General features: G+C 45.4%; 1 protein-coding gene across 1 annotated transcript; it reads right to left on the reverse strand.

Annotated features, from left to right (window-relative positions):
* Positions 1-6,348: 6,348 nt before the first annotated feature.
* CYP24A1 (cytochrome P450 family 24 subfamily A member 1) lies at positions 6,349-24,293 on the reverse strand. The gene is made up of 12 exons (XM_001488929.6): positions 23,326-24,293; positions 22,935-23,125; positions 21,684-21,777; positions 19,749-19,845; positions 17,229-17,320; positions 16,186-16,297; positions 14,636-14,781; positions 11,346-11,512; positions 10,458-10,536; positions 9,778-9,975; positions 9,561-9,680; positions 6,349-7,792 (listed from the first exon to the last, which is right to left on the reverse strand). The coding sequence occupies exons 1-11, from the start codon at positions 23,581-23,583 to the stop codon at positions 9,570-9,572; spliced, it is 1,545 nt and encodes a 514-aa protein (XP_001488979.4). The 5' UTR covers positions 23,584-24,293; the 3' UTR covers positions 6,349-7,792; positions 9,561-9,569.
* Between the last annotated feature and the right edge of the window lie 231 nt (positions 24,294-24,524).

Raw genomic sequence — 24,524 nt, forward strand, 5'->3', positions numbered from 1 at the left:
CTGGTGACTTTTGAAGGGAAATATTGCAAGCTCTATTTTAATTTCTAAGGCTGTAGAAGTCAGAGGAAAAAGAAAAATAAAGAAAAAGAAGATAGGAAGAAAGAAATAATAGAAATGAAAGAATAAATTAACGAAATGGAGAAAAAAAACCAAAGCTTCGTTCTTTCAAAAGACAGGTTTTATTTGAGATACAGAGAGCATACAAGTAAATAATGATAAGAATCTTTTAAATCCTACAATTATAGTAGATATTTTAAAAAGTGTAAGAGAATACACTGAACAACTATGTGCCAGTAAATTTATAAATCTAAATGAGATTGACCATTTTTTAGGAAACAAATGTAAATTACATAAACTGACCCTAAGAAGAAAAAGAAAATCCGAATAAGCCTGTAACCATTTGAGGAATGGATGTGGTGGTCAAACACCTCTACACCCACGTCAGGGCTGGCTCCGTGGGTGTGGGTCTTCCTGGGGCGGTGGCACTGGGTCCCATGCTTAAAAGGGCCCTGCACTTGGTTTAATGTATTGCGCCAATATCTTGAAATTCTTAATTTTTTTAAATGAGGTTCTCCTCATTCTCGTTTTATACAAGACCCTGCAAATTATGTAGCCCATCCCATCCATACCTGTCTAGTTCTATAAGTGAGTTTTACAACCAACTTTAAGATACCAATAATCCAAAGCTTTTCTGAAAAGAGGAAAAGAAGGCAAGTTATCCATTTCATTTTAGAAGACTAACGTAACTTTGTGAGCCCCCAAGTTCTCTTGATCAAAGTCATTTAGAAATTTAGGGATAAAATGTGATTTCATTAGATCTGCCAGAACATCAGTAATTACCATAGTCATTCATTACCTAAGTTTGATCTTGACCTATACAACTGAATTGTCCTTTCCTCAGACTTTCTGACTTTTTTTCTGGTCCCAACAAGGAACATGCTAGACAAGCTTATCCTAAGTTCATTCTGGGCTGGTTGATGAGTTACCTATTGTAAGCTCTTCCGGCACCTGTAGACTTTTAAAGCCTTAATAGGAATTTTCTTTCCAGGTCACTTGCTAGTGAACCTCAGAAAGATCTGGCAGGTTGATTTAATGCTTGTCCAAAGTCAAACTCAGCATCTTTCTCCGGAAACTCTAAGAAGAAAAAAAAGATGGAATTAGTTTCAGGAATTTCATTAAGAACACAATGGCAATATATTTGTTTTATTCTGCTGTTTCTATCACTCTGATCTAGCCAACACTGTACTTCTAGAAGGCTGATGAGCTAATCTTTGTGGCTTTATGATTTCAGTTTCTCTTTTTAATTAATAGTCTGCTTCTGTTATTTAATAAAAAGCAGAGTCCACTTCATTGATGTCTCAAAAACATCCGTGCCTCTCTTCTTATTCACTTTCTGGTTTTCTTCCTTGCTTTCATTTATCCATTTTCAATGAGAGTGAGATAACTCATATGTGGGGTTTTCCTGCAATCAAAATGTATCTGGAGGGGCCAGCCTCTGGCCGAGTAGTTAAGGTCGCATGCTTCACTTTGGCGGCCCCGTGTTCACTGGTTTGGATCCTGGGCAAGTACCTTGCACCACTCATGAAGCCATGCTGAGGTGGTGTCCCACATAGAAGAACTAGAAGGACTTACAACTAGGATATACGACTATGTTCTGGGGCTTTGGGGAGGAAAACAAAAACAAGGAAGATTGGCAACAGATGTTAGCTCAGGGCCAATTAAAAAAATGTATCTGGAATTAAAAATCTTAAAAGTATTTGAGAACAATGATCTCAGATAATTTCCTACAATTTAGGTATTAAAAAAGAATTAATAAATCCAAGCTTGAAAGGTGGGATGAGCTTGTTCCCCTAGTGAATTACATTGTGGAGAACAGAGAATTTCTAGGTGGGAATAAGGAACAATTCTTGTAACATGAGAACAGAATTCCTTTATCCTTAACAAGTATGCAATTTAATAGATAAAGATTTAGTAGATATTGGATGAATCAGTGAATGATGCTGGTTCTGGTGGTTAGTTCAGGACTTGCTAGGTTCCTTTTTGGGCTTTCCTTTTAAACAGGAGGCTGTCCTCCGTTCGTTGCCATGTGGGCCTCCCAGCATAGCTGCTGACTCACCAAACCCAGCAAAGGAGAGAGCCCCCTGGGAGGTCAGATGTTACAGTCTTCTATAACATGATCAGGGGAGTGACATCCCACCACCTGTGACATATTCTATTGGTTAGAAGCAAGTCACAGGTCTTGACCATGCTCAAGGGGAGGGGCTGCACAAAGATGTGGCTACCAGGAGGTGGGAAACATGGGGGCCACCTGAGCGTCTGACTTCCTGGCTCAAATCCTGGCCCCATTGCTTACTAGTACCACAAAACTTAAACCTGTTATTAATCTCCAAGCCTCAGTTTCCTCATCTGTAAAATGACGAGTCTACTCACACCTTTATCATAGGGCTACTAAATTCCAGCAATTCCAAGTTTCTGGCTATTCTTGTGCCGTTTCATGGTTGTTGCCTAATTGGTACGTCTCATGAAATATCATTCACTTACTATCATCTCCCCTTTAAAATTTAAATCTACTTATTTAAAAAGCAGATTTAATAATATGACTAGAAATTTTAAAAGAACTGGTATTACCAGAAGATAATTATAAATGTACACATTAGCAGTACATAAGGAAGATTATTTGTCCACATATCTCCAAACTTCATCCTGCACATGTCTTGTGAGAGGGTGCATGTGCACATTTAATAAAAACACTGGAAAAAATCAATGTAATATACTTAATACAGTGCCAAGCACACAGTTAGTGCTTAATAAGTGTAAGCTATTCTCATTACATATCTATAAGTTTGGTATTCAGAATATATTGTGTAGAGGATGGGCAAATACACCACACAGGTTGTAAATCTCTCTTCAGGCACTGTTGGCAGACACTGCCTGTTGATCGTGATTCTCTTCCAGCTATGTCTGGATTCAACTTTCGAATCCTTCTCAATACTGTGTTTCAAGCCGCCATACCAATCAACTGGTGTTGGCACACACCAGAGGACATCTACTGGCCTCCAGTAGATGTCACCTGGTATAAAGAGATCTGGGCAAAATATAACCGAAGAAGCATTAACACTAAATGAACTGAAAGAGGAAATTGCCTTATTAAAAAGAAAAATGCAAAGTATTTATCCTTCAAGTATATGCAGTCAACTCTTGACTTAATATTAATTTTGACTTCTGGACCTCTTTTCTCCCCATCACCTCAGCTTTCTGCTCAATATGAGCAGAGAGTATCTCATATTTCTTTTCCCTAAAGCAAAACAAATTTGGGAGGAAAAAGCATCCACTGTGCAAATCTCGTAATCAGTTCTAAAGCTTAGGTACTTGGGACTTGATGCTCCCTGGAAGGCCCAGGTATGAGGCATCCTGATGATTCAGAGTTGTGCAAATATTTTTTTTGCTGGTAAAGGGAGGTTCTGCGGGACTGAACAACCATGGATGGCAACAAGTGATTATGTCATTTGGGTCAACGTCCAATCTAGGAGAGTAGAGAAACTCAACAAATAGGCTGAATCATAAATGCAGCCTTGGCTTTCAACCAAAGTTGTTCCATAGGCTTCTACTAAATTCTTGCTGATGGATTAATTGACTGACCCATTTCTAGGTTCCTTGAGTATCACAAAGTGTAGGGAAATGAGCAGGGCTGTGGGGTCGGAGAGATGGGGGCTCTGTGTACTGGGCTTCCCCAACGTCTCCAAGCCTATGAACCATGGGAGGACTCCCATCTCCCTGGCAGGGCTGTGTGAGGAATCGATGAGACAAGGTACAGGAAAGAGTTTACACCATGCTCTCTAAAGGTTAGTTACCCTAATCAGAGATTTGTGCATTTAGTTTGTCAGTGAAATCCCATGAGATTCCCTAAAGACTAAGGGGAAAATGGAGTCAGTTTCTAGGAGGTGCAAAATGGAGTTTGAAAATGAGGTGTGGCAGGTAATAGAAGCTAGTGAAGGCCGGGTCAGGAGTGGTGGGGCCTGAGGCACAAGCCCTGCCTCTCAGCAAGGACCCTGTTCCAGCCGAGTGCCTTGTGGGATTGTGGCCACAAACACCAGACCTCCTGGTTTTCCATGGAAGCTAGAAATCTGAATTTGTATGTCCAATCTCACTACTGTTCGATGTTGGTGCATTTTTAAGTACCTCGTATTTATTGAGGACTCAGAAAGTGCCAGATGTCTAGAAGATTTTCTCAACAGAGCATGTACTGTGATCATTATCCTGGTTTATAGATAAGAAAATTAAAGCACAGAGAGGTCAAATAATGCCCAGCGTCACACAGCCAGGAGGTGGAGGAGCTGGGACTGAAATCCAGATGGAGATAATCCGCTTCCAGTGCTCGGTTCTTAACCACTGCCCTAAATTGCACTCAGTGGTTTTCTTTTAACTTTTTAATTTTACATAATTTCAGAAAAGTTATAAGAGCAGGACAAAGAATTCCCATATCCCCTTCACCCAGATTCCCCAAGTGTTGGCGTTTTACTACTTTTGCTTTGTTCTTTTCTTTATCTCTCTTGTCTGTCTCTGTCTCTCTCCACACACACACGCACACACTCATATATATTTCCTAGCTTTGTCTGCTGAGAGGATCTAGAAGCAATAACATCCTGGTAGCAATGAGCACACCTAGAGCCAGAGTCTCAGTTTCTAACAGCCATTCTCCTCTGAAAGAAACAAGGGATCCTTGAAGAAATAGACGATTCCGGGGCTGGAACAGGTAAAAGTATAAGATGAAACCAGAATATCTAATTGTTCCAGAAAATAAGGAAGGGCTCAAAAATGATGATGAATTGTCAAAAAAACAAAACACACAGGAACCTGTCTGAAGATGCTCCCAGTAGCCAAATCTGAGACAATTTGAACATCAAAATAAATGATGTTAGTGAAGGATTATAACTAATTAAAAAAAACCACTCAAAAAAAGAATCCACAGGCTCACACTGATGTAAATAAACAAGTTAAGAAGAAAAAATTCTTCCTGAGAGAATGCCTACTAATAGAAGTAGAGGGCTTGATGGGATTAGAATAATCACCATCTGGAGGGCAATCATGTTTGGACCAAACAGAATGTATCAACTTTAATTGTATCAAGCGCTCAGTAGAACGCTGGGTGCAGAGCAGTTGATAAATGTTAGCTCTCCTCATCGTGATTACCACTCTGTCAGTCAATGTCCACTCTAGGCCACCTGCTCAGGGAAGCAAGGGGTAGCAGACACTGTCGTCGCTCCATCCAGATCCCCTCGCGCCCTTTTCCCATCGGGGTGCCCTTCCCCCACTTCTGCGTGCATCGCTCCTAGGGTGGCACCTGACGCCTCCCACAAAGACGGCCCTGGGACCCCTACCGTCATTTTGTCTGGACACACTAAGAGCTAGAGGGACCTGGGAGTTTACAGCTCCCCAGTGCAGCCGGAAGTGCCTTGCCCCAAGGAGAACAAACCTTGCTGGAAGCTACACTCCAGAGCCCCTTGGGGATCAGGCTGAAGCTGGAACTTCCCGGGAAGGGCACCTGGTGTGGCTCATTTCCCGTCCTTATCCTGCTGCCCTCACTCCCTCACAAGTCTCCCCTGGAGTCACTTCCTTAACGAATCCTGGTCCCAGGGTCAGCTTCTGGGGGATCTCCATCGTTGAAGAAGACTTCCTCTGGGAAGCTTGAGCTGGGCTCTGAATGGTGTGTAGGGGGAGAACAGGCAAAGAAAGAGAGGGCCAGGAGGCAAGAGAGCCGGGGGAAGGGCTGGAGGTGCAAAAACCCCAAGGGAGGATAGTGTTTAAGGAATAGAAGAAACTGGCAGAAGCCGGTGTGGCCGGAGCCCAGAGGCTTCAGGGGTGGAGGCTGTGGGCTAAGGCCTGTGGGTCAGGGGGCCAGACTTTACAGGACACCGAAGTCCAGCTTAAGGAATTGGCTCTTTCTGTAAGAGCAATGGGAAGCCACAGAAACAGGGATGAGACCTGAGCAGGTTCGGGTTTTGCAAAGACCAACATGGCAAGTGTACTAAGGCTGGACTGGAGGGCAGCAGGCTGCAGATCCGTTGGGAGTTTCTGCAGTGGTCCAGGCAAGAGATAGCAGTGGCCACAACCAGCGTGAAGGGGGTGGAGAAGTAAATGGACTGGAAAAATACTTAAGCACCAAAAAATGGAAAATTATTTTGCCATCCAAATGATCATCTTTCTGCAAAGCTATCGAACTCCAGATTTTTGTAAGGGTAGATTTCGAGAAATAGGGCCTGTAAAATGGCCACATGAGAAAATCTTCTAGTGAGACAAAGTCTGAATTTTTTAATTTTACTGTAGCAAATGCAATAAAGAGGAAACATCTCGAATTTTTTTAAACTTTTATTCTTACTTTCAGAGAATTCAAAGAAGACACACAGATGAAATCTGACAACACAGGTGGATTTATAATCCTACATGTAATTCCACAGCAGGGAGAAAGCATATACTTATTCTAGTTATATGTACATACTTATTAAAATATGAAGATATGAATGTATACTTCTGAAATAGTCTAAAAATATAAACTAAAAAGAAATCTTTATCAAATATACAGAGATCCACCGTCTGCTTTTAGGAAACGCGGTAGTGAAAATATGTGAAAATAAACCATATGCAAACACAATTTTTTAGAAAGTTTTATAAGTATTGCATAAATGTCTATACATTTTCCATTTATAAAATCATATTTTCCCCAAGAAGTTCAAATCACATAACAAGTGTTACATGGTGAATCTATAATGTATGCACATTTTACTACTGTCCCATTTTATACATGGGAAAATTGAGGCAGGGGAAGTCCCTTTCTTAAGATCACACTGAACATTTTTAAGCTGTGACTGAACTTTACCACAGATCCTGAATCAAACACCATATATGTTTTTAAGTCTGACTTAAGCAAACTGCCATCAGAACATACACACACACAATTTGAAACCTGTTGATCTGCTCCTTAATGCCACAGAGGAAATACATTAACTAAATAAAAGATTTCAGGGTCCTTTAACAAAATGATGTCACAGTCAATCATCAAGATATTCTTAGATAAGAGGTTTTGACTTCATTCAAGTACTTCTTAAAATAGAGATATTTTCTAATTTCCTGGTGTTTTCATTTCAACACAGGAAAAACACAGTTTCCTGGGGGCCTGCTAACTTTAACCAACATTTAACTTTGCTTACATTATTAGCAAGTATTTTCCCAAATACTACATTAAATGGAGTTAGAATAAATGGATTGTCCATAATACCCCGAGCTCCAGAAAACTGAGCTGTGGCAGCCCTTCCGTTGAGAAATGTACACTTAATCCTGAGAAGAGTCAAGCAGCGAATTTGGTAGGGCAGGAACAGAAACATTCAGTGGCTTTTACCAGACTAACTGACAAGCGCTCAGCGTCCCTTTCATGTCATGGAAGATGCAAGAGAAAAGAGGATCATGGACAATTCTATGTAAGTCCGGGTGGTGCTGACATCGGTTAAGCGTAAGCCAGCAGTATATACCCTGAGAGCGCCTCGGATTCTGCTTGGAATCCACTTCCCTGAGTCAGATACAACCTTAATAAATACCATCATCTATATGGACAGTACAGCTTCTGGAACAATTGCACAGAAGACAGAGTATAGACATCTGTGTCTAAATGTTCTTATGGGCTGCTTCGTGCTCTGGCTTTTGAGGTTTGCCTTCCAGGAATGTAGAAGTCATAAGCACCATTCTTCCAGGAGAATAAAAATTGCTGTTTTTGGTCTTCGTAAAAAAAAAAAAAAAAATTCTGGAAAATAAAGTATATCCCAATTATATATCAAAGAAATGTAACTAAATAAGAGGAATTATTAGCAAAAAATAAATGCTAAAACCAAAAGTGCCACAGGCTCTTGCCCAAGGTGTGGTCCACTGTGATAAACGTGGTGCTGTCCTCGCTAATGCCTGGGAGTTTCTAAATTAACCTAGATTTCCGTCGTTATGCTATTCGATTCAGCTCTGTTGGATGCTCAGAATCTGACAATTGCCTAGTGGTACCAGATGCTTACAGAGGAGTTCATTTGGGCCTTATTCAGAAATTTCATCTATAACTGCGTGTTTCCCAAAATAATCTATCCATCAGCAAATACCCCGTAACATGCAGTCAGCAAACAGCAACCAGTTCCAGGCAAAGTCTAGGAGCTGCTGTTCACAGGGCAGAGTGATTGAGACCGGGTGTGAATAGTGACAGGCAATTCTGTAAAGCCGTATGTCGGAAATGTTCTATTTCCACAGAAGATGATATTAGAGGTTTCCCGGGTTAACTTTTTATCACTTTAATAGTTAAAAATTCATTTCATTGTGTAGTTGGGGAAAATAATGACATTGACAAGCATAGCATTTCACCCAGGAAATTATTGCTTGGGAATAAGGCTAAAGTATACTATTAGACCTCTGTTCATTTGAAGAAAATAATGAAGTAGTAATTAAATAGTAGTCGGTATATGGATATGACAAAAGTTGTGAAGATGGTATGAGAACACCTATATTGTCAGAAAAGGTAGAAAATGGTATACTGCAGAAGACAGTATTACACTATATTTAATATAGGCTGGTAAATGTATACCCTTATATGCCAGGAGTATGTAAACCAAGGCCCTGTGGTCAAATAAGGCCTACCACCTGTTTTTATAAATACAGTTTTTTGGGAACATAGTGTTGGTAGACAAATAATGGCCCTCAAAAAATGCCTATGCTCCAATCCCCAGAACCTGTGTATATGTTACTTTGCACGGCAAAAGGAACTTTGCAGGTGTGATGAAGGTTATGGACCTCGAGGTGGGGAGATTATCCCAAATAGTGTCCTGTCAGAGAGATTCGACAGAAGGAGGAGGAGAGAGTCAAAGCATGGAGAGGGACTCAACTCCCTCCGGCTGACTTTGAAGGTGGAGGAAGAGGTCATGGGCCAAGGAAGGTGGGTGGCCTCTAGAAGCTGAGAATAGGCCTCAGCTGACGGCAAGAAAATGGGGACCTCAGTCCTACAACCACAGGAAACTAAATTCTGCAACAACACAAACTGGCCAAGGAATGGATTCTTCCCTAGACCTCTAGAAAGGAACGCAGCCCTGCTGACACCTGGTTTCAGCCTAGTAAGAGCTGCGTCAGATTTCTGACCTACATAAGGTAATAAATGTGTGCTATATAATGCAAGTTTTAGTAATTTGCTACGGCAGCACTGGAAGACTAATACAACCGTCACACGTATTCATCGACAAACTGTTTGAGGCTGCTTTCAAGCTGCAAGGCAGATTTAAGTGGATGTGAGAGACGCTTACTGCCAGCAAAGCCTGAAATATTTGCCAACTGGCCCTTTACAGAAAAAGCTTGTCCTCCCCCGATATTCACATGCAAAAACTCTAACAGCAGCTTGCATTACTGAGCAGCTGGTTGATGACAGACTCTGGGCTAAGTATTTAGTCACCCCTTGAATCAGTGGCGAGCAGGGATTCAAACCCGAGTCTGGCTGACTTCCGAGCTTGGCTCACCCCTTGGTCATCCACAGCTCCCTAGATGCTCACCTGAGCCTCTTATCGCTGGCAGAAAGCGATGGGGAGCTCCCGGCTGGGCACCAGGATGCCCAGGTGCAGCATCTCCACAGGCTCGTTGTCCGTGGCCACGATGTCATATTTGCGGATGATCTGGAACACACGTGCACAAAAAAGCAGGATTACCCCTCCTGTCCCGCCCTGTGGAATAACGCAGAACACAAGTGCAGAAATCCAGACAGGGTTTTACCCAGCAGACAGCCAAGTGGAGCTGGAGCTCAGCTAATCGGCGGCCAATGCACATTCTTTTCCCGACGCCAAATGGAAGATGTGCAAAAGCATTAATCTTTTTCTTCTCTTGAAGCCACCGTTCAGGCCTAAACTCACTTGAATTTTCAAAATTTTCTTCATTGGATCCCAACACCTGGGTATTTAGCATCAGCACTGTCTAAAGACACAGAAGAACACAGAGCATTTAAGTTAAACAGAAGAAAATGTTGGAATAGCAAAATTCACAAAAGTGATCACCTTCTAAACGTAAAAGTAACCCACAAATTTGTAATAATGACGGTTGCCAAATGTACTAAGTGCCTGAAATGTGCCAGGTAACAAATAGGTAAAGAACTTACAAATTTTGTATTGCTTTCTCATAACAACCCCACGTGGTAGATTCTATTATGACCCCATTTTACAGACGAGAAAGCTGAGGCTCACGGAGGTGATGTAAGTCACTCCAGGCTCTGCGTGAATCCAGGTCTCTCTGTCTCCAGCCACGACTCCCAATACTATGCTGTGCAACTATGCCCTAGAATCTACGTATTTCCAAAGTGAATGCTCTCCCAGTAAAAAATTTTAGGGAGATCTGATGAATATTTGGAAAGTATATCTTTCAAAGCTCTGCAAGGTACAGACTGTACAAATTCTACTTACTCCTTTGGGTAAAGCATATTCACCCAAGACTATCGCCTTGTCAAGGGTCCGAGTTGTAAATGGCACGCTCGGGGTAAGCCTGAAAAAAACAAGATCAAAGATGTCCACGTGGCCACAGACCAAGTCCTGGCTCCAAGGTGGATGGGAATGCAGATTCTGGTTAAACAAATAGTGCTGCCTAACTTCATCCTCAAAAAGAGAACAGGATCCCAACTCCTCATAAAGAAGTTCTGTTTCTTTCTGCTCAATATTTACACCTCCTGTTTGGATTCCTGTCGTCTTGTGTTGGTTAAACCCCCAGCACAAGCCTGCTGAGCCGCTGTTAACACTGGTTTTCCCTGTTTCAATCCAGACTTCAACTGTGTACGTTTTCATGCTGCACCTTAAGCTGGATGTTTGCTCTAGGTTTCTCCTATCCACCCTTCATGAAGTTAAAGCTGTTTCCTTCTCATCCTAAGGGGCTGTGAGTTTTTGTTTTCCAGAAAGGGTGTAAAAAGAATTTAAAAAGAACATTTTATCCCAGAGGCTCAAAAACAAAGATGTCTCTATGTCTTATCATATAATAATATGGTTCCCTAGCTGAGCTTTCATCTCAGAGCCTTCAATCATGCCTCCAATCTTAATTAGTGCCCACAGCACTCATTAGAGTTTTATTATTACTGATTTAAAGGGGAAGGCACTGACTTTCCAAGATTTAATAGAAGTTGCCCAAATGATTTAGGAAATGAGTAATAGAAAAGGAATATGGTCCTAAGGCTCTTTTTTTGCAGTTTGATAAATGTTTATGAATCCACTGTGGGAGCTGTCTATGGGAGAGGGGCCCCTTATTATGTACTTAAGAGAAGAGCTTTCCAACATATTTATATTGGCTTGGGCCTGAGTGCTCACCTCATAGATTCTTTCAGACAGGCTTTTAAATATGGCATATTCCTCAAATCCTCGGCCTGTGGTATCTGATTTTCAGGCAGCACACTCTGAATCTCCTTTAGAAGCTTTTGTTGCACGTGGGGATTGCGGGATAAATTGTAGAGAAGCCACATTAAGCTGTTTGCTGTCTGAAAGCCAAATGGACACAAACTTGAGTTTCTGCAATAAACTGCCTTACAACCAGTATGAGCTGAACAAAAGGTGACGCCAATATGTTAGTGATGCTTTTCCATGTGTCCTTATTTGCTGTGCCTTACACAAGTACAATATATGAAAAGTCAGATTTCTTTTACAAAACATCAATGAAGGATAGCTTACTTACTGAGGGAGTCAAAATAGAATCCTTTAAATAATCAGCTGTATTAGGGTTTTAATATAAACTCAAAATATAGTTTGATATAAAAATTGAGGACAAAGGAGTGCACATAAAACTAGTGAATGAAAACAAGACGGCTGGATTGTAGCCATGTCAATTTCCCAGTTATGATAATGAGTTACTGTTATACAAGATGTTATCATGGGGGAAACTGGGTGAAAGATACAAAGGACCCCTCTCGATTTTTTCTTAGAACTGCATGCAAATCTCTAATTATCTTAAAATAAAAAAAGTTTAATTAAAGAATTGTTTAAAGGAAAAAAACTGCTATAAAAATTAAGTGGAGACACAGGGATGGAGATCCTACGAGTATTGCTAATAAGAGTTTGCTTTTTTGTTAATTTTACAGTGCAAATGCACAAGAAACTGCATGTCTGGAATTTAAAAGAAAGCCTTTTTTTGCCACACCCTAAAACGTTACCGCAAAAATATAAAGGCATTGTCTATACTCAGGGTTTCAGCCACATGCAAAGAGCCCTCAAAGGAGGGTGCCAACCCGAAAATAAGAAATTCTAGCTTCAAGTTGAATATTTCAAGGAAGCAGCCACAGTTTCTGACAAAGGCTCATTGCCTTTTAAGTGGCATCTTTTATTTCCTTTCCAAAGGCAATGAGAAGAGAAAAAAATATTGGCAGAAACAGCCAGGGTAGCTTTTAGCTTCATAATCTTCACCACTGGTAGTCATACGTATTTGTTTTTTAGGCCTTTTTTTAGCTAATTTAAGCCAAATATTCCTGTAAAAATGGTCGTTGTGTCCTCCCTCTGCAGACATGAAGACGCTTTTGCTAAGTGCCATGTCCCACTCATGTAAACGAGCAGAGTGCAAGACGCTTTGGAGCCAATGGTATCTATTATTTTTGGAAGAAGATGCTCTGAGGCAGGCTTCCTCATGTCAGAGGCCGGCAGGCTCAGCTGCAAATACACTGAGCCGGCAGTATTACGAGTCCAATTTACAAAACAGGAAGAGGGCGCAGCCACCAAACTAGATACACTTTCAAATTTCTCTGATTTTCCAAATGCGACTTCCCAGGACTAAAAAAGAAACATTTAACCATATCAGTGGGTCCCTTACCGCAAATGCCAAATAGAGTTCCCGAAAGGCAGATAACTGCAGCTTTCACCAAAGCCCTGTAAGACAGCCCAGGCCTGTGAGTATAATGGCAACGGCTGAATCCAGGCAAGCGGCCTGAGAAAACTCACTGATGCAAACTATCCCAGCTCTACCTCCATGGAGGAGACTGCTGGCCTTCTTGCTTCCACTCTCCCTCTGCTAGGTGCATTCTCCACCCAGCAGCCAGAGCCCACTTTACAAAACATAAATTTGATCAGGCTACTCCTTTGCTTAAAACCCTCCCAGAGCTTTCCATCACTGGTGTAATGATATCCCAATGCCTCGCTAAGACTCCTGGCTAACATGGCGCCTTGACTTCTCCAATGTCAACTTGACCACATTTTCTAGGTCTCCAGCTCCATCCCTCTTCCTGCCCCAGGGCCTTTGCACCTGCTGTTTCCTCTCTATGGAGTGCTCTTCCACCAGATCATCCCTTCTCATTCCAGAGTCAGCTCCAGTATCACTTCTTCAGCAAGGGAACCCCACCCCGCCATCTCCATCTCTTTCTGTTACAAGACCCTGATGGTTTCCTCTATGTTCCGCACCACTATCTGGAATGATCATATTTACTTGTTTGTTTACATGTCTATTGTCTATCTTCTCCATTAGCATTTAAGTTCCATGAAGGTGAGGACCTTTGTCTCTGGCTCATGGTGGTCTCTCAAGCACCTGGAACAGTGCCTGGCACAGAGTAGGCACTCAAGAGTTCCTGAATTTTTTCATTTATTGAACAAGTGTTTACTAAGTAGCTACTATAGGCCAAGTGCTATTCCACATCCTGGAAATACAGCAGGGGAGAAACCAAGTCATCACCCTCCTGGAGCGCGCATTCCAGTGGGGGAAGAAAAGAATGGGTGAAGCTTTCCTTTGATCCTCCAAGGATCAGTGAGTCAACACTCAGGATAAGTGAGTCGATAGGAAGGTGAGCTGGAATTAATTTCCTCTGTCGACGGCCTTCTGGGGCATGAGGAGAAACTACAACCTTGCTATTCCCCATGATACAGAAAACCCTACTTTTTCTTCAGGCTACAGAAACACTACAGAAAGGAGAAAACAAGGAAAAGAAATGAACTAGGAACATTCTTCTCAGAGACTACAGGTGTATGAGATGTTGCGCCTGTCAGGGATATTAACATGCACCTGTCCCACGACAGCTCGAAGAAGGAATCAAAGACAACTAAACCACCTGGATGCTTGTCAGAACTGGTGTTTGGAGTCTGGCTGCACTGAGTATTTACTGGGAGTATCAGCCACATCAGGCACAGAATTTTGATATTTAAAATTAGCTGTTTCACTTAAATTGAAACCAACTTTTCCCAAACTCACTATATTTACAATTTTAAGCAGAAAAAAATATTACTGGACTGGCAGAGAGTATCCCAATATTTTTATGATAAATGATAGACGAAGTTTAGGGGTAACGTGCAACCATCTAAAATATACCCAAATTTTAGAAACCTCGACTATGTGGCTATGGGGTGGAATCTTGCTGCTTCTGACTTCCCATGGCGGTGCGCACATCTGTCATGGCACTGGGACCCTGCTCTGGATTTTCGTCACCAGAGGACATGAATCCTTCCACCATATGTCTAAGTACAAAGCCTGTGCATTGGGCCTCACTCAACATCCAGGAGGAGACTTTTTATTTTGCCAAGTCAGGGTTCAGTTAATCACCACGAGTGAGTTGAATGACAAGTTAAAATTCATCACGAAAAAGATTTTACAGACTGTTTATTTAGCAAACTAAAATCAGGCCCACTCTTACCGTCTCTACTGCAGCCAGCTGGAGCTCTGTGACAGCAGCGTACAACTCTTTCTTTGAAAGCTGATTGTGGTGATAAATATCACAAAGGAAATCCACGCTGGGCTGCTCCGAATATTTTTCTAATCGGTTGTTGACACAAAATTTGACTATTGGAGCAGAGAAAAGGGAGAGGAAGTTAGCTGAAAACTAGGATGAGGAAAAGAACGAAAAGGAACCTCAGATCAAATCCTCCTTGCAACATCTAAAGGGTCTTTTCAGGGACACTGACAATTTGTTAGACAAGCTCAGATGGCCTTGCTGTTAAGCTGGCAAGGGTTGATCAATGCCCACACGAGTAGGGCTTCTCAAACCTTAATGTGCACAAGAACCACCTGGGCATCTTCTTAAAATGCAGATTCTGAATCAGGGGTCTGGGGTGAGCCTGGAAACCTGCATTTCTAACCGGCTCCCAGGGGTGCTGATGCTGCTGGTCTGCCGGTCACATTTTGAGTAGTCAGAGCTGGGAGCTTAGAAGAGAGCATCGTGAGACAGAGGTTGGACTTGGGACTGCCCTCGGAATCAGAACTTGGTCCCAGATCCAGGGGTCTGGCTCATATGGTCACTAATACAGGCAAAGTGGGATTTGGCTCCCAAATCTTGGCAGTAGAGGAGGGGAGAATCCCCTCCCCTAAGTTATTAAACATACACACACACACAAGTGCAGTGCCCATGCGTGTTGACAATAATGGTAAAAATTTCTAATGTTTGTAGAGTACCTTCTGGGCATGTGTCTCCCTCACTTCAATCCTTTATATAAACCACCACCAGAAAAATAATAACGGTGATGATGGCAATAATAATAGCAATGACAATAAATGATACAGCGGTTGGAGTCTGTCTGAGCTTTGGGAGCCCTTCTGCCCAGCTTCAAGCCATGGCTTTGCCATCAGCGAGCATGTTATCTTGAGAAAGTTACTTCTTTGTGCCTCAGTTCTGTCACTCGGGGCAAATAGACGGATCTACCTTACAGGTTTTTTGCGAGAATTAAATGACTGTGTGTGCGTGTGTGTGTATACTGATAGAACAACACCTAGCACCAACTATTCCCTCCATAATGTAGCAGAAATAGCTCTGATCCATTGAGATATTGTGATATGCCAGGATTTTACGTTATCTATATTAGACCTAGAAATAGTTGCATCCAGGTAGGTATTATCATTATTATTATTAGCCCATTTTGGAGGCAAGACAACTGAGGATGAAAAGGAGATAGCACATTTGGCCAACCCACCGCACCAATGGCAGAGCTTGAACCCAGGTATCTCTGATTCCAAAGGCCTGGCTTTTAACCACTCCTCGTTCCCAAAGAAGACCACAGAAAGCTGCCTCCTGCCTTTCCCTTAGAATTCATCTACACCAGGCGATCCCCAGACCCAGGTCTTTGCAAAGCCTAAAGAATCGGTAGGCACAACTCCACTGAAGGATCAAGGTGGTCAGGCCAAGAAGATCATTCCAGACCTTCCAGCAGCAGCTCCAGAGACAGGGCTGCCGGGCGTGTGTGGCCAGATTACCTGACTTGAAAATGGTGTCCCAGGCCTGCGTGTGGGCCTGCCAGACCCTGGTGTTGAGGGTCCTGTGCAGCTCGACTGGGGTGACCATCATCCTCCCGAACGTGCTCATCATCTGTGAGGAAGCAAACACCTTTTCACGCCCGCTTCTCCTCTCAAAGACAACTTTTGCTCTAAGAGGAGCATTCTTTTTTTTTTTTTCCTTTTAGGAAGATTAGCCCTGAGCTAACATCTGCTGCCAATCCTCCTCTTTTTTCTGAGGAAGACTGGCCCTGAGCTAACATCCATGCCCATCTTCCTCTACTTTATATGTGGGACACCTGCCACAGCATGGCTTGCCAACCGGTGCCATGTCCGCACCCGGGATCCGAACCGGCGAACCTTGGGCCTCTGAAGGGGAATGTGCACTCTTAACCGCTGCGCCACCGGGCCGGCCCCCAAGAGGAGCATTCTAAACAACCACCCCCAAACAGGGCTCCCCCAAGGGCTGGATTCAAAGGAGGCCCCAGGCCTCTCTGCACCAATCCTGGAAGCTATACCACCCCACCCCAGGGACAGATTGAAATTCATCTTTGGGATGATTTTCCACTAGATGTGTTCAAGAAAAATTTTCATCTTACAACCTAAACATAAAAATAAAAAAGAAGGAAAACTATGATTTTCATATTTACTTCAATTTCCAATCATCTGCGAACTTCAGCCATTCCTAAACCGTTTTCACGGTGTCTACCATATCCGCGTAAGACCTAAATTAAAATTTAAAATCTGAACATTTGCAGACTCGTTTATAAATAGTACTTTTAATCAGCTGACCTTTAACTGAAATATCTACTTTAGCTTTGCCTAAACAATCGTTTAACATGCTTTATTATATGTTCAGCCACGAACGTACATACATGAAAATACAGAACACACGTTAAAATGGACCCTAACGGCTGTAAGAGAGCAGGTGTGTGTGCCACTCCTGGGGAAACACTGTGAGGCACGTTTGTTCAGTTCTGTGAAAGATCAATCAGGAAAAGCGCCCGCCCCGAGTGGCTGCTTACTGTTTTGATGGCCGCGATGAAGTTCAGAGCGTCAGCCCCTGCGTTCTGCTGGAGGAGCCCGAATCTCTTCTCATACAGCACCAGGCAGATGCCTGTTATTTAAAACAGTCAACACCGTTACACAATCACAGTCATGCTGGAGTGTGTGATTAGCTGGCTACGGAAGGCTCGATTCTGTCTCTTGTAGAAGTGAGGCCTTGTCTAAGAACGCAGAGGAAAGGCAAAGAGTCTGGGAGAAAGGGGCGTGATCACTTTCTTCTCTTTCTAGAAATTATCTGCGGGTGTAATGACCCGCCCCCTGCAGAACCTCCAGGTCAGAAGTGCACTGTGCCCATGTAGCTGGTTTTATACATGCATGAACCTCTCCTGGAATATCTTGCTTTTGCCATGGTTTATCCCTGATATCACGTGTGGCAGACATTGTTAACAGCCTACTCAATACTCCTTTCCCACTTCTTCCCTAAGAGAGCCCCGATTTTATTTAGGCTGTCAGTGTTTCAGTCCTCAGGCAATAAAGTAGGAATGATGGAAGACTCTGATGACAGTTCTGTTCCCTGAATTCCCAGGCTTCCTGTAGCAGCCAGAGCAGCCACATGATCCAGGGTTGGCCACTAAGACCTAGGGAAATACTCATTTGCTTTTTTTTTTTTTTGTGAGGAAGATTGTTGCTGAGCTGTGCCAATCTTCCTTTATTTTTATATGTGGGATGCTGCCTCAGCATGGCTTGATGAGTGGTGTGTAGGTCCGTGCCCAGGATCCGAACCCATGAACCCTGGGCTCCTGAAGCCTAGCACACAAACTTAACCACCAGGCCACCGAGCTGGCCCTCATTTTCTTTCTTAATAAAGGGGGACAGGTATGGTTGGCTTAGCTCTTCCCTCTTTCCTTCTTGTTTTTGCCTAGAATGCAGAGGTGAGGCCAGGAGGAGTGTAGCCATTTTGCACAAGCCAACAAGCTAAGTATGGATGAGTAAAAGAAAGCATGAGCTTGAGTCCCTGATGACAACATTGAGTGCCAGCTGGCGACTGCCTTCCTTCAGACTTCTCATAATGCTGGACAATAACTTTTAAACTACCCTAGTCAGGTTTTCTTCGATTTGCAACTCAATGCATTCAATACTCCTTAATTTGGGTATTACCAGCAGAAAATTCCAAATCATACACTTCTTTTCTCTTCTGTAATCACTCCCTCTCTTTACTCCTCTTTCCCTTAACACCTTCTGTGGATTTCCTATTTGCATGGAGCTTTCTAACATGCTAAGATGACTGCCCAAAACTTTAAAGTGAGGCTGATGTCATGAGGGAGACAGTCGCGACAAAGTCTCCATCTTGGGGTACCCTCTCCGATCCCTCACACCAGCAGCCAGAGCGATCCTTTCAGCAAATCAGACCACGACACTCTCCTGCTAAAAGCACTCTACTATCATTCCCAGCTACTCCCAGGCTCAAAGCCAAACATCGATTGCTGGTGTATGGATTTCCCCCATCCTCCGCCCTCGCCAGGCCCTTCCCTTGCAGGACGTGCTGCCATCATTCTGAGCTCCTCTACTGTGCCTGCAACAGAACACTCTCTGTTCCTTCTGCCTGGAACATTCCTCCTTCCCTCACTTTCACCTGGCCAACTCCTACCCATCCACCAGGCCTTAGCTCAGACGGCACCACCTCCATGAAGCATTCCCTGACCAAGCTCAGCTGAGGCAGCCCTCTCAGACTCTCCCACAACCTTCCACCTCAGTCAGGTGCTCACTCACTCGACCGAAACTGTCCGCTCCCTTGCCTGCACCCCAACTGGGCAGCAGGCCCATCCAGGTGGGGCTCTGCTTTTATTCCCAGAGGGATCCATGGAGACTGTGATCATGCCTCCTTCTGTTAGGACCCCTCCGTGGTGCCCCATCTGACTCAGACTAGAAGTTCTTGCCAGGACCTACATGCCCTGACTTGATCTTTCTCAGCTCCTCCTTCCCTCCCCTACGATCCATTCATACTAACATCCTCAGAGTTCCTCAAAGGCATGGGGAATGCTTCCACCTCAGGGCATTTGAACATCCCAGCTCCTCGGGAACAATCTACCCACAGATACCCTTGTGGCTTACTCCTTCTCTTCCTTTAGGTCTTGTCTCAAACGTCTCCTGACCAAAGCAGACTTGCCTCATCTAGGCACCTAGGTTCTTTCTTAACTCCCCTACCCCTTGGCAGAGTATATATTAAAATGCATTTACTTGTTGATTGTCACCCCTGCTAGAATCTAAGCTCCATGTGAGCAGGGATGTTGACTGTCTTGTTTGCTGCTTGTCCCTAGTACCAAGCATGGTGTCTGGCACATAGCAGGTGTTTAATGAATGTTTGTTGAATGACTAAATAAACAACCCATAGTGAGAAGCATAACTTAAGTGCCTGAAAGGCTGCCATGGCCTTTTCTGGACCGTTAGTATATGATCACAGAAAAGCTGTCCATAGAGCCACATTTTATCCGCAAAATCACTTGCAAAATCAAATGAACAAGACTGTGAAGACAACTTACTTTCAAATGACCATTTGTTCAGTTCGCTGTACAAGTCTTCAATGTGGCCTCTTTCATCACACAGCTCATCTATTCTACCCACAAAATCAGCTAAGACCTTAAAAGAAAGAAATCACAAGAGATGCATTTGAGTCATTGAAGAAAAACAAAAGTTTAGAGCTAGTACGCTAACTGCAGGCTTGCTACCCTGTGCATTCATTGCCCATGACGTTATTCACGCAGAGGCAACACTCATTATGCGCTCTCCCTGGTTGCTCACCTTTCATCCTAACAACCTTATCCTGGGTTATTTCCTGAGCTTTTCCTGCAGCTACCTCGAAGCTTAAGTTTCAGCTTTTGATCTAAATTTAAAGAAAAAGAAAACATTTCTTCTAAACAGAATGGGGACTAAACCACGAAGGAGGCATCAGGTAAGTGTCCCTGACAGCACAACATCTCAAGGATGCTGCTGCTGTAACCATCCCGAGGGCTGGTCCCTTCCACACGTGAGCAAACTCACATCTCCTCACTGGCTGGAATTGTGTTAAGCATGTTGAACTTGGAGCCAAGAAATCTGCAAATTCTGGATGCAGCTCATTCACTAAATGGCTCCGTGACCTTGGGCAAGTCATGGAAGGCTTCCAGATGCCAGCTTCCAAAATCAGGGTTTTAGATGACTAATGCTTCGCATTTAACAAGGCTTGTATTGAACCGAGCACTACATGGAGTGTGTTCTCTGAGCTGCTCCTCACAACTCCCTCATGAGCCGGGAAGTCCTGTTGTCCCTCCCAGCTCCTGGGTAACAGATGAGAAGACTGAGGCTCAGAGGGAGGCTGAGGCACGCCCCCTTGGACACACAGCTGTGAAGTGGCCCTATGGGGCTTGAAAGAAGGTAAATGAGACTACAAAGCCCACAGATGTAACCAAGGGGCATGGTTAGTTTGCCTACACAGGGCACTAAAAAGTTCCCTGAATTTGTTACCATAAAAAATCCAGAGATTTCACAGGAACATATGAATTTTCCACTACTCATCAAAAAATAATAATAATTACAAGATCTGGCGACACTGGGATCCCGTGAGCAGTCATTGCTGGAGGTGGGGCAGCTGTCCCCTCTACGGGCACGCACTGTTCTGTTTGCTAAGATCCCTACTGGGCCTGCCTTACACGTTTATATTAGCTCCCTGGCCCCCGGAAGCTTCTGAGTTTGTGATCTGTTACCTATACGATCCCATATGGGTCCAGTTCAAAATAAACACCCAGAGTGAACAGGACTGAAAAGAGGTTGCTATACGCTTGACTCTCTCCTCCTTTGGCCCCCCGTTGGCTAAAGAGAATGTCTGAATACCTTAGCACGGCACAAAAACATTGTCAAGATCTGCCTTCTGTCCAGCATCATTTCAGAGAAAGCCTCACTTCACCTGCACTGAATGGACCGTTCTCTGAACACACCATGCCATCTCATGCCCCCAGATTTTCAGCAGGCTATTCTCTCTGCCTGAATGCCTTTCTCCACCTTCTCCGGCCTATAGACTCCTACTTATCCTGCAAACCCCAGCTCATATGTCACTTCCTAGGAATTTTGTAAGTACTATCTCATTTAATCTTCACAGCAAACCTGTGGAGTGGGAATTGTTATAGATTGGGAATTTGAGTCTTAGGGAAGTTAAATGGTATAGTCAAGTTACATAGCTAAGGGCTGGAGAGCTGAGGTTCAGATCTGGACTGCGGAATGCCAAAGCCATGCCCATAACTGCTCCCTCGTTGTGATATTACTTAAAAAGAGAGTGGAGGAGGAGGAGTGAGGGTTTAGGGGGAGAAACATGAGGAGAGGAATGAGGAGAAAGGGAAGCCCCCTGAATCATCCAAATTGCCTGTTCTTCCCTCTGTACTTTGTCGCTGTGACTTGAGCCCCATAAACGTCCCTTCCTGCCTCCGGAGCCCCAGCCCACAAACCTCATTGATTTTGTTGTCCAGCTTCATTATTTCCACCGGTTTCATCAGTTTCTTTTGAAAGGCGCTCCGAACCCTCTGCCAATCTTCTCCCTCCCTGGGCGAAAAACAGAACTATATTCAGATAAAACTGAAAAGAAAGAAGGGGAAAGCAGATACACCTCCAGCTCTGTAACTGTGTGAACAGTATAAGCAAATGAACCCTGATAATCGTGCCCAGAAATATCCAGAGAATATGAGCATTGGAATATTTGGACTGGTTTGACAATAGGATGAAAAAGCGCATTTTCTCCCAGCCAAAGATTGCACCAGAAAGGGGAAGCCAGATGATTTGGGCTCAGGGCGTTTGAGGTGCCCTTGCTGGGGCTGGGCTGGGAGGTCAGCAGTCTCAAGTCCCTGCGGTGACCTTGGGCATGTGAACAAGCTCCCCTCACCAACCCAAATCTGTTTGAGGAAAAATCTTGTCACATTCACAAAACACCTCAAATACCGAATTCTGCCATTGCCTTTGAACAACACACAGTCAGAGGTTCAGTGGCGTCGTAAAAGCCTGTTCTCATCACGCACCCTTTTCACGTGCCCCGCAGCAGACCACACAGCCTGAGACGCGCCACTCCTTTACTACGGCTTTTAATTTCAGTAACTATATCCTGAAAAATACAACTATGAGGCATTACATTGTGGGAGTAAAAAAAGTGCTAACTTAAATGCTAACGATTAGAACGCAGAGGACTCGCATCACCGTATAGCAATTGTCTGTCTAAAATGCAGCTTTGACACCCCTCCTCATTCCCCCTTTCCAAGCAGACCTGGGTCATAAGCCCCCACTCCTCTCCGGAAAGGAAGGTCACTGTCAAAAGCAAAAGAAGGTCAGTTCTGGCGTTTGAGCTCCCAAGAGGGGTTACACAGAATTCTAAGGGGTAATTTTGTTTGTATAAGACGTTTGCCCAGCACGCCGACTTCAGAACCTCATCTCGCCCAAGAGTCTGAACGCCCCAGTTTGCATAATGCTGTTTGCCGTTTCTTTGAGGACAGGCACGGCCCTGCTCAGGCGCCAGAGAGAAGGCAGGTGCTGGGTGCGCAGCATAGCTCTCCCTCGACCCAATCTAGCCCATGCAGGAGCCCGCGACTGCGCCGGGGAGGGGCTTATCCTATTCGTCCTGCGTAGGAGCGGTCCAAGCCCAGGGAACCCCTTTCCAATTTCCAACCGCGTCAGGCACCGCCACCGGGCCCCATCCTGCCGCCTGGACTCACAGAATCAGCAGCCCGTAGCCCTCCTTGCGGTAGTCGCGATAGGCCTTCCAGGGTTTGATCTCCAGCCGCTGCGGGTGGGCGCTCTCGGTGCGGTACAGCGCTTCCAGCAGGCACGGCGAGCCCAGGTGCACCGAGTCGAAGGAGCCCAACTTCATGCGGAAAATCTTGCCGTACTTCTTGTGGTACTCCGCCTGCAGCGGGCCGGGCGTGTCACGAAGTCAGGGCGCATCCCCTGCAGTCTCAGGAGCGTCTCTCCCTCCTCCTTCCTCCCGGGGGACCGCCGCTGCCGGGATACCCGAGCGCCCCGTGCGCCCCGGCTGCTTGCCTCGGGGAGGGTTTGGAGCGCAGGGAAAGGAGGGGAGAAGGAATTGGGGCGCGACGAGGCATTTACCAGCGTGTCGTGCTGTTTCTTGAGTCCTCCTTTCCAGAGAATCTCCAGCAGGCTGCCCAGCAGCGGCCACTTGGTGGGGCCGGGGAGGTCGGCCGCGTTCTGCGCCTCGCCGCGCTCCATCAGCGGGCAGAGGGGCACCTCACGTGGCTGAGCGGGCGCGCACGCCCTGGATGTCACGGCTCTGGGGGGCTGCCCGAGGCTGCGCAGCTGCTGTAGGAAGGCGGCAAGGGAGCGGCTCTTGCTAATGGGGGAGGTCATGACAGTGCAGGAGACCGGGCACTTGGGAATGCACGGGGACCGGCAAGGGCGAGGTTGCTAAAGAGGCGCCGGCGGGATTTGGGGGCTTGACGATTCTGGGAAAGAGAGGCAAAGAGGACCAGCAGGTGTGATGGAGGGTGCGGAGGAGGGACAGACAGCAGAAAGGACCTTGGCGAGGATGCTCAACGCTGCACCGGGAGGCAGGCTCAAGGTGCGGTGTTCCCCGAGCGGTGGCCGCGGGGGCTGGAGGAGTGCAGCCGGGAGTTGAGTGGCTCTTGGAAGAGGAAAGAAAAGGATGTGAGTCTGCCTGCCGGTCTGCAAGTCTGACTTCCAGATCTGGAGCCACGAAGTGGAGGTGTCAAGGAGTAGAAGAGATGCTGCTGGCGCTGCGGTTTCCTCCTGTCCCTCTTCATGCTTCATGCTCCGGGGACCAAGTATTTATGGAGACAGGGCAGGCCTTGGGTGGCCAATGAGCGCGCCGAGTAGGGCGGAGTGGGCCCCAGCTGGCCTGGCCCGCAGGGACGCGGGGCCCGGGGGTTGGGGGCGGAGGTGGAAATAGGATGGAGTCAGCGAGGTGAGCGAGGGCGCCCGGGCCTCGGGTGACCGATGCGCTGTTCTCCGGGCGGGAGCGCTGCGGACTCCACCCCGGAGATAACCCCCCCGGCAGGCGCGCTGAGCAGGGAGTTCACCGGGTGCGCGCCCGGCGCGCCTCCCCGCCCTCCCCCGGCGGGCAGGAGCCGGTCCCGGCGGCCGCGGCTGCAGCCCTGCGCTTGCACAATCGCGCTGCTGGGCGGGCGAGGTCTCCGAGTGCGGCCCCGGGAAGGCAGCCGGCGCCTGGCGGGGGCCCCAGGAGCACGCGCGCCTCCCCGGAGCCAGGTTTTGCCAGCCTGGATGGAACTCTTTTTGGAGGAAAGTTCGCTTTCTGCACCTCCCAAGGTGGG

The sequence above is a fragment of the Equus caballus genome, chromosome 22, assembly GCF_041296265.1.
Source record: "Equus caballus isolate H_3958 breed thoroughbred chromosome 22, TB-T2T, whole genome shotgun sequence".
Lineage (NCBI taxonomy): Eukaryota > Metazoa > Chordata > Mammalia > Perissodactyla > Equidae > Equus > Equus caballus.

Bases quoted from the DNA above. Each gene is read 5' to 3' on its own strand.
- CYP24A1 (XM_001488929.6), bottom strand. From the start codon at position 23,583: ATGACCTCCCCCATTAGCAAGAGCCGCTCCCTTGCCGCCTTCCTACAG. The intron at 14,782-16,185 runs GTAATCTGGCCA...CTGCTCCAATAG, and splicing joins GGACACCATTTTCAAGTCAG to TCAAATTTTGTGTCAACAAC. The intron at 10,537-11,345 runs GTGAGCACTCAG...TGTTTTTTTCAG, and splicing joins TGTCTGAAAGAATCTATGAG to GCTTACCCCGAGCGTGCCAT.